The sequence below is a fragment of the Pygoscelis adeliae genome, unplaced genomic scaffold (assembly GCF_000699105.1).
Source record: "Pygoscelis adeliae isolate BGI_AS28 unplaced genomic scaffold, ASM69910v1 Scaffold544, whole genome shotgun sequence".
Taxonomy (NCBI): Eukaryota; Metazoa; Chordata; class Aves; order Sphenisciformes; family Spheniscidae; genus Pygoscelis; species Pygoscelis adeliae.
The window spans coordinates 145,452-155,170 of record NW_008824715.1 but is presented as its reverse complement, the minus strand read 5'-3'; the positions used below and the strand labels follow the sequence as shown (position 1 = coordinate 155,170).

General features: G+C 40.3%; 1 protein-coding gene across 1 annotated transcript in view; it reads left to right on the top strand.

The window, feature by feature from the left end:
* The first annotated feature begins 436 nt into the window (after positions 1-436).
* The window catches only part of PASK (PAS domain containing serine/threonine kinase), a 21,277-nt gene continuing 11,994 nt past the window's right edge, over positions 437-9,719 (top strand). Inside the window, exons 1-8 of the mRNA XM_009323195.1 lie at positions 437-635; positions 1,723-1,958; positions 2,970-3,140; positions 4,476-4,616; positions 5,293-5,322; positions 6,011-6,304; positions 6,654-6,816; positions 8,290-8,464. Of these exons, the coding sequence (XP_009321470.1) occupies positions 437-635; positions 1,723-1,958; positions 2,970-3,140; positions 4,476-4,616; positions 5,293-5,322; positions 6,011-6,304; positions 6,654-6,816; positions 8,290-8,464 (1,409 nt within the window). The remainder of the gene's footprint in view (positions 636-1,722; positions 1,959-2,969; positions 3,141-4,475; positions 4,617-5,292; positions 5,323-6,010; positions 6,305-6,653; positions 6,817-8,289; positions 8,465-9,719) is intronic.

Genomic DNA, 9,719 nt, shown 5'->3' with positions numbered 1-9,719 from the left:
TGGCGGCAGGCTAGGGGCTGCAGTCCCGGGAGGGTGGGGGGTGCGGGCGGCACCCTGGGCGGGAGGGAGGCTGTGCCACACTTGCTGACTCAAAACTGGGAATTACTTCCCAAATTACCAAAGCTTTTGCTTTTAAAACGGGCAGGAATGGGGAGAGAGTGGCAGCTGGGTGCTTGGTAGCTCTTGCAGAAATATGGTGGAGGCATCCTGTCAATCACAGGTATCCTATAGTGCCTGGGCAGGATTACCTTTGTGTTAACAGCACAGACCAAACGTTGATCAGAACACGCAGGAATGAGTGGCAGTCTTGCCGTAACTTACAGGGCTGTGCTTTGGGTTAGAAGGCATCATTACCTGCCAGCGTCCTGAGCGTTAGTGCCTGACTGTAAGGCTGACTGAATTTCTTACGTTTCTGTTACAGATGGTGGCTCCCTAGATGTGGCTTGGCAACCAGAGTGTGATCATGGCAGCCGAGGCTTATAGCCCCTCTGAAGGGGGCCTTCTGCCCTCATCAGTAGGCTTAGACCATGCTCACTTGAATAACTCTGATAAGCTAAGTAGATCCTACCCCTGGGCCAGCAAGAACAGGAAAAGTCAGCTCTTTGAACTCTGCCGGCGTAGAGCATCTCTGTCTGGTGAGTGCAGTATTTTGAGATTGAGTTCACGTGTCGTTGGTGAAGTTGATGTGTTTCAGATGGTTTCAGATCCTCCTCCTCCCCTCTCCCAAACCTAGAGGCAATGGCAATAAGTAGCTGCCAGAAAGCGCTTGTTCAATAAGCATCTGAGCCATTAATTACTGCAGGCTGGGAGAGTTTACAGGGGATGCATTGGTGAATAGGTGCTCTGCGCTTGTACTTGTCCCTGGGCAAGCTTTATTGGCTGCCATTGGACACCCTGCCACCTTGTATTATTATCTAAAACACGAAAAATTTCCAAATGAGGAGAAAGATGTTGTTATACTGGATTCTGTTAGGAGGGGAAGAACTTTGCAGTTTACAATGCGTCCAGATACGGGATCTCCCTGTTTCATCGTGATGAGCATATTCATACTGTATGCAGTGCATAAACACAGAGATGTCCTTGTGGTGAGTTGTTCATAATGCTTCTTCCAATACTGCTAAGCCTTCAGAGCTGCTTACTGTTTTGGGCGTGGAGCAATGGCATTTGGCTGATGATGCCACTTCCCAGGGAAATGTTTTTTACAGGCAGAACTTTTGAAAATTTTAGTTGGATTGGCATTGTGTAACATAAAACATTGGTGTGGGCGCAGGTATTTTAAGTGTCACGTCTTGTGAACAGTTAATTAACTGTCTTCTGATGAATGCAGTATTTAATAAGGGCTTGAACACTTACTGTAATTATATTTAATAACAGTTTCAATTTTAACTTGAGAGATTTCGAAACCTTTTAAACTTTGTTAAGTGAAAAATAAAAGTTAACTAGTCTGGTTGAATCTTATGGATGTTGGCAATTTTTTTCTAGTCTAGAGACTGAGCTTCCGGTGGCTGTGATTCAGAAAGATACGTTTATTAGAATTGTTTCTCTTTTCTTTAGTTTCATTGATTTTATTTTCTTGTAATTTCTTAAAAAAATCTAGAAGCATATATTTTGGGATTACTTGACAGTTGCTTCAGCTGCCAACTGATTTTTTTTTTATTCATTCCTCTAATACTCCTGTCGTAGACTGTTACAGCTACATAGCTGATCTTTATCTTCTCACAGGGGAGAAATGGAGCTCTTACTGTTTGTCTTCACTGGCAGCTCGTAACATTTGTACCAGCAAAATTGGTAACTTGTGGGCTCAGTGGAATTCTGCCTCTCTCTCCACTTCCATTGGAAGTTCTGCTTCTTGCTCCTTTTTGCATGCCCTCGCTGTGGAGGAATCCAGCCAGCACCTCCCAACTGCTGCACGCAATCCAAACAAAGCTATCTTCACTGTGGATGTCAACACAACAGAGGTATTTGCGGTAGCAACTGCTAAACTAAGCAGGCTGTATCTGGTATAGGTTGTATGACATCAGACAGGCTAAAATGCCTGTTATTCTTACGTGTATCTGCAGGCAATCAGAGCATCATGAAGGCATTTTATAGTCTGCTCAAGGTTGGTAGTCTTCTGAAGGCTGACAACGCGTTTATTTCCATTGCAGGTTGTAGTTAGCAAAATGTACAAGACAATATCAGAAGCACAGATGTCTTGAGTCTTTTTTCAAACAGAAAAAGGGAATAAAGAAGAATGCAGCTGTGATGTGGCATGAGGGAAGAAAGGAAAAGCAGAATGTGCTTTAAGCCTTCTGTCTGTTTAGTGTCAACCCTGGGATGGGTTTGTGGTGGCACGAGGTCTCTTTATCTGACCCAGTAAATATGCCTTTTGCATTGCAAGGGAGAGAATTTCTCTGTTTCTGTCCTGAGAGTAAACATTAATATAAAATTGAGTACTGAAAACTTTAAAGAGCTGTGCCATTTCTAGCTTGAACTGACAGTTCGAGCTTACCTATCTTAAAGGCATTTAATCCTGACTTGGTCTGTAACGCAGGCTTAAGTATGTCAATGACTGGTGTGATTACTGCATGCCTTCAGGTGTGGATAAAATTTTGTGGTCTGTCCAGGCTTTGCCTGCAAATACAGCTTTGTAGTTTTGCCTCCGTGGATGTAATTATTTAAAGAACACAAGAGGCTGGAGTGGGTAGGCAGTTAAAAGAAAGCAGGAAACCTAAAAAGAAAGCAATATCTCAAACCTTCTTAACCAAGAAGACGCGTGGGCAAGGAATGTCCTAGAATAAGAAGCTTTAGTGAACTGTTTTTGAAGATTTCAGAATTTAAAAGAACCATTCCATTTCCACCAAGAGGAAGGGATATTATAAGACATTAAAGCAACAACCTGAGGAGGTGATGATCTACTAACAAAACTTACAGCTTTTATTCTTTGTTTTGTTTTGGTGTTTTGTTTTTTTTTTTCCCCGCTTTTCTAGATCCTCATGGCTAATGACAAAGCCTGCAAGCTGCTTGGGTGCAGTGGTCAGGAACTCATTGGTCAAAAGCTATCCCGCTTGATATCCAAATCCAGTCAAGAGGTATGGGAAGCTGTGGGTGAGGAGTACATAGAAACTGATGAATGTTCATCGGTGGTTTCAGGAACTGTGGTACGTAAAATGTTCAAGCAAATATTCCTCACCATATACAGTGTTTTTGTTGGCTTTGGTTTGGGGGTTGGGGGTGTGTGTGTGACATTTTCAATATAATTTCCTGATATATTTAACTTTGTGGGCATGTGGCAATTATGTCATTTGTAGGACTGTTTGGTTTAAAAGTTTGCAGATGTGGGAATTCAAAGGGCAAAATATGGTTTGGGAGGCACCCATGAGAGCCTTGCAGCTGCCAACATGTATAGTCATGATGACTTGACCAAATCAGAGCTTAAAGGACGTTAGATTAAAAAAAAAAAAAAAAAAAAAATCAATATAATTGCTTAACATGGAAAAACCTATTATGGAAAAGTTCCCGATGTCTGGTCTTTTAAAATATTTTTAAAATTATCTTAAATTGCATTGTGCATATTATAAAGTTACAAGTCAGTCAAATACTGTGAAATGTCACGCCAAAACTCCCTAGTTGGTGCAAAAGAATGGAACTGGTATTTTGCCTATAGTGGGGTTGTTTATAAGAGAACTGTGTGAGAAATGTCTCCAAATTATTTTCTTTTGCTGCTGTTGTGAGCTGTCACTAGAAAATACGTGGAAAATGAGCTCATATTCTTCCCGGTGTGTTATTTTTGTACTGAAATTGTCAGTATCTCAGAGCTTGATCTTCCTGAACCCTCAATTGGATACGGGGAAAAAAAAAACCTGTTTGATTTGGTGAAACCCAGAATTAAAATTAAATGTCTGATAAAGGCACCAATTCTAAGCTACATCCATTCCAAGTACTTTATAGGAGTCACTGTGTAATTCATAAACCCATTCTGTCAAGATCATGTGAAAATGATAAAAGGCTTGATATGAACACTGCAGGTTATAAGATAAATAAAAATTTTTCTGATTTGAGAAGAATCTCCTCCCATAAGAAATTAAACTGCTATTTTTGCAGCTTAAAGTGAGAACTATGTTACTAATGTGGAGTATTCATGGGACATCTCTTAAATAAGGCATGTCTGAAAGGCACTTCTCTTGAATGCAAGGTATTAGATTGGCACATTTATTATGCTGAAGGAAATGCCTTTAGTCTTCCTAAGGCAGGGAAAGAAGATACAAAAGTGGCAATGACATTTTGTGTATGATCAGTTAATTATTTGCAAACCTTTTCATCTCTGTATTAAAACTGTTTCTTCCAATAAAAAACTAGTAAGTAGTCAAGAAACAATGTTTTTCTAACAATGATGGGGAGATATATTGGCTCAATATCTTATTCTTGTTTGAAATTCTTGCTAAGTGACCACAGTCTTAGTAAATTATGACTACATCTCTGAATCCTACGGAAAGGTGGATGTTACAGGCCGTCTGAAAGAGAAGATCCCTGTCTCGGTCTGGCTGAGACGAATAGGAAGCAAGAACAACCAGTGTTGTGTGGTTGTGCTGGAACCAGTGGAAAGACTTTCAGCTTCTGTTTCCTTCAGGGTTGATGTGAGTGTTTCCCTAACGATCAAATGAGACCGCGGTTCGTGAGAGTTTATGTGCAAACGAAGCGTGTCTTAAAAGCCATTAGGCACATTACTATTTGTGAACATGAAGTGTGTACATAGCACTGCCTGAAACCGGGATTACATATGCAGGACCTGTGCGTATTTCTCCCATGTGGCTCACCTTGACATATTTGACAAGCACATTGAAATACACTGTCTGTCCCCCGAGGACATCTTGGACTTGAACAGTGACGGCTTGGCAGGGGGTTGATTGTTCATGGCAGGGGTGCCCTTGTGAAGGGATCAGCTTGCTGAGGAAAAGTTCTGTGAAGAGCATTGGACTCCCCTGTTTCTCCCATACAGCAAAGGGCAGGCTCTCTGCACGATAATGTCGGAGAAGTATTCCATTATGCTGTGTCTGCTTTTACTGAGGTAGTTGTATCCACGAAGAGACTGCTGAATGAAACTTCCTGCCATTTGCTTAGATATTTGCAGAAACTGTTGTTAAAGGATTGAGTGGACTGTGGCTAAAATGCTAAAATTAAAACAGTCCTGTAAATTTTCTTCCCAAGGGAGAGATTACATCATGTGACCTCCTTTTTGCCCATCTCCATGGCTGCTCAACATTGGAAGAAGTAGTTGGGCTCCACATAAAGGACCTGATTCCTTCTGTGCAGATCCCTCCTCTAGGCAGAAAAATCCCAAAGGTATAGTATAAGCACCAACCACATTCTTCCATACCCTTCCCATTTGGAACATAGGTGCACACTCTTTTCCCTCCTAATGTAACAGAAGAAAACCTTTTCAGAGAGAAGCATAAGTCCCCTGAAAAAGGGTATGCTGCTTGTTTATGGAGCTGCTGTCTGAGTATTTCCTAATGAGGAATGAGAGCAAGCCCTGACCTCTCACTGCGGAATCTGTCCTGGTGAAAGATACTTTTCTCCAATCCTGTTTTTTTAAGAAACTATGCTGTCTCTGTCAGCTCCCTAAAATTCCTTTGAATTCTTTAGCCGGTTTCAGCCATGTCTGTCTCAGGAGTGAAAGTCTAAGGAATACCCAGATCTTGCAAATACCATGAAACCGGGCAGCTAGATAGTTGAAAGAGGCCTTATTAATGCCTCATTTGGTGAAAAGCAGCAGCATGGACTTTCCTGGTTTTCATCATCAGGATATTCATACAGGAGTTCAACATTGGATTCCAAATCCTTAGAAAACTAGACTTTGGTCATTTTGGTACTCACAGGATTGGTTGATTTTTCTTTTCCTGCTCCTTTTTCCTGAGAACATTCCTGTGTAATTTTGTATGAATACTGAAATAAAACCAAAACATTTGGTTAGTTAGAGGTTTTCTGTTTGGTTTTCTTTTTCTTTTTTTTTTTTTTTGCTTTAATTTAGGACCTCAGGATCCAGCGAGCTGTAGGCCAATCCAGAGAGGGTAACATGTTTCCTCTCAGTTTAAAGCTGCAAGTAAGCCTTCTGGAGGAGGACCAAGCGGCAGTGCAGAAAGATGGTGTTCTGCAGACAGAAAAAGAAGGCTCTTTTGCAAGCTATCATTACTCTGCTACAGTCGTGGTTTTCTCCACCATCAGTGGTCTTATTACTGTCCAGTCAGATGGAACCATCTGTGGCATCAAGGATAGTTTTGCTTTAATGCTCTTTGGCTATGAGAAGAAAGAACTGTTGGGAAAGGTAAGATAGGACTTTTAATCTCTCCCAAAAGATTGCTATGTCTGGCAGCATATCCACTGGAATTGTAAAGTTGTCTTTTACACTCATTTTTGTCTGTCACAAAACCTCGACATTCCATGTGTTCCACAAGTGAGTTGTAGGATGATACGCAAATTCCCTTGTTGTAATTGCTAAGTCTTGCAGTGCTGAGGAGCTAGTATGGATTTTCATGTATATGTTCTCCATCAGTCATGTGGATCACTTTTGCCTGGCTATTCATGAGAATCAGGTCCACAAACATGGATTGTTAGCATTTGCCCACAGCCTCTGAGAGTCAGCTTAGCTTTATGAGGTTCATTCTGTGTTTTAGAACATTACATTCCTGATCCCTGGTTTCTATAACAACATGGAGAGAAGCCGTGACTGTTCTTTGCCATCACCTCCTCTTTACAACTCCACGGGGACAGAGAGTGAGTGCATTTTTGAAGATGTTACTGCCTGTCATACAACTGGCTCTGGCAGCTGTAACAAAGGTAAAATGAATAGAGACGAGAGATTTGCCTATGAACATGGGAATGTGCTTTGTAAAAGCAATGTACCTCCATGCAGTTTTTAAATTGGATTTCCACTATAACCTAAGGTAAACAGAATTGTTCACCTAAGGTTGTGCTTCTCTCTTTGTTGCTAAGAAGATGAAACTGAATATCCAAGTTGGAAATTGCACTGTTAATAGAAAATGCTTTGTACTTAATAAGCACTTCCCTTTCCCTCCCTCCCTCCCTTGTTAGGATCTCTGCGTATTTTAAGATGTGTAAAGTATAGCTTTTGTGACAGTATTGCAGCAGAGCTGTAGATACTTAGGACTAATATTTTAAGGGAAAATTCTAATATTTTTCTGAATTGGCTTATGTTGCTGGCTAATATTCAATGTTATGTTGCTGTGGTGTTTCAGTTAGGAGGCATCACATGTTCCGTTGATGCAGTTCTCTGCATTTACACAGAATTTATCAAAATTGTATTTCTCTGACCACAACAGGAATAAACAGAAGCAAGGAAGCCTCATGTCTCCAAATCTGTCTTTCCAGCTAGCTCTGCCCGAAACAGAGAACACAAGCGAGTGCATACTTTCATCCATATCGCAAGAGATCTTTTATGCTGGTTTTGTCTCCTTCATTTTGGTTTTTTTTTCCTGTTTTCTTTTTTCTTTGCTTAGAAATGCACATCTGCATTGAAACCAATGAACACTATGGGAACAAAGAAGAGTTAGTAGACAGTGTGCGATTTCTTAATTAATTCTTTGATGAAGTGATGCCTCTAATCTAGGAATAATTCAGTTCTTCAGTGAAGAAGCATTGTTGGCACTCAGCCTTTGCTAAATGGAAGAATTGTTCTACATTCAAATCTAGATTTGTTCACTCATTAACAATACTTATTTTACTTCATCCTACAAACTCATGTTTTTCTCTTTTTCTGTTGTCACTGAGGAAGGAAAGAAGTTCTTGTCTTATTCTTTCTCTTAAACATGTTTAGTCTATATACTTTTTTATCTTGCAATTTCAGTGAGTTATTTAAATGCAGTCTAAACCATTTCATTTTAAGTGTTTGGAATGGAGAGTGCATGTGTGTTTTGGGCTTTTTTTTGCTGCTGCTATTTGTATGATCACTTTATTTCCAGTTTCTGTATGGTCTTTGGCCTTTTTTTGGGTCTCTGAACTTCAATCCAAGTAGCTAACCCAGGAGGCAAATACCTGTCCAAGAGCTTTGATAGGAAGGCAAATTTCAGCAGCCCTGAAACATTTAGATTCCTGCATGTGATGACTTCTTAGGCCAAAGTAGAGTGGAGTGCTCATATTTGGACCACTTTGCCTTAATCAAGTCTTTTATACTTAATTCCTTAGGGGCGAGACAGACCAAGACAGTTCCAAGATTGTTTTTAATCACTGTAGTTTCTGAAGCCTAAACATAAAAGGTTAAGTTGGTATGGTTTTGTTTCTTGTTTGGTACAGACAGCAGCTTCTTGGCTGCATCTTTAGGAAGCCTTCTGTCAAGAGATGAAGAGCAGAAATTGGAAAGAAGGCACAAAGATGACAAATTAATACATGATGAGGCTAAACAAAAGAATGGGACCAGTTTATTTTCTACTCCCTCACCTCCTGAAGTGGCATCTACACCCTCTAATAGGTAGGCATTTCTTGGACTGCATATTCACATTAAAAAATGAAGAGCCATTGGTGGCAATCACCAGCAAAAACTGTTTCTTCACCTCTGTGATGTCTGTGGGATAACAAGAGCCTTCTGCACTTTGCTGTCTTTAGAATCTGAGCGCTATTTGCAAGACAGGTTGAGTTTTGCCTACCTTAGATTTTTGTTTAGATTTGTACAACCTACAATTGTAAAGTTACAGGAATTCCATCTCTAAAGAGGACCAAATGCTTCACCCAGGCTAGGGAAGGTAATTAGGCTCTATCTTTGCTAGATCAGAAACAGTGGATGTTTATCTCCTTCCATGGTATCCACCAGCTGGATATGAATGAATGAAATTATTGAATGAATTCTAAATGTTATTCCTTCTGGTGCTCGGTGTAACTGCCAGGTCATCCGTTAAAACAGGGTACTGTGTTACTTAAGTCCAGCCATTTTTATTGTACCTTTCCAGGTCTTTTTCCTGTTACAAGGTTAGAAATTCTGCACAAGTACCTATATGATGCACACGGTTTATCTTAAGTCAAATTTTAAGCCTTCCGCATTAACAATTCTAGCCCATAGAAAATATTTACTGCCCTTTTTAATATATAGACTGTTACAGCACAGTTCTTGCTGCTTTTTAAAGAGACTGATAGTCTCATTGTTTCCTTGTGCTCTCCTGGGTTTGTCCCTCATATCATACTTGGATTGTAAGTCCTCTGCTGCATAGATTGTTTTTCTACTCTGCATTTTTACTAATAGAAAAGTTTGTAAAATACATTGTGCTATGGGCTTCAGTGAACCATGGTTAAATTGATGGGTGGGGACATCCATCTGTTCTCAGGACTGGAAGTATCCTGCCATGTGTATTGCCTTTTTGTTGTGGTAAATGACCTATGATACATACTTAGAAATCAAGCTAGAAAGGAAGTAATACATAGCGAGTCTACCTGCTCTTCTTTGGTCAAGATGGAATTTGTTAGGATTTTGGATGCCTGTGCCAACAGCTTTCTGCCTTCTTCTTTTTAAACTTAAAACAATCAGTGCAGGTTTTAAATAGTGACCATCTATCCTGGTTTCGGCTGGGATAGAGTTAATTTTCTTCCTAGTAGCTGGAACAGTGCTGTGTTTTGGATTTAGCATGAGAATAATGTGGTAACACACCGATGTTTTAGTTGTTGTTAAGCAGTGTTTATACTAAGTCAAGGACTTTTCAGCTTCCCATACTCTGCCAGTGAGGAGGTGCACAAGA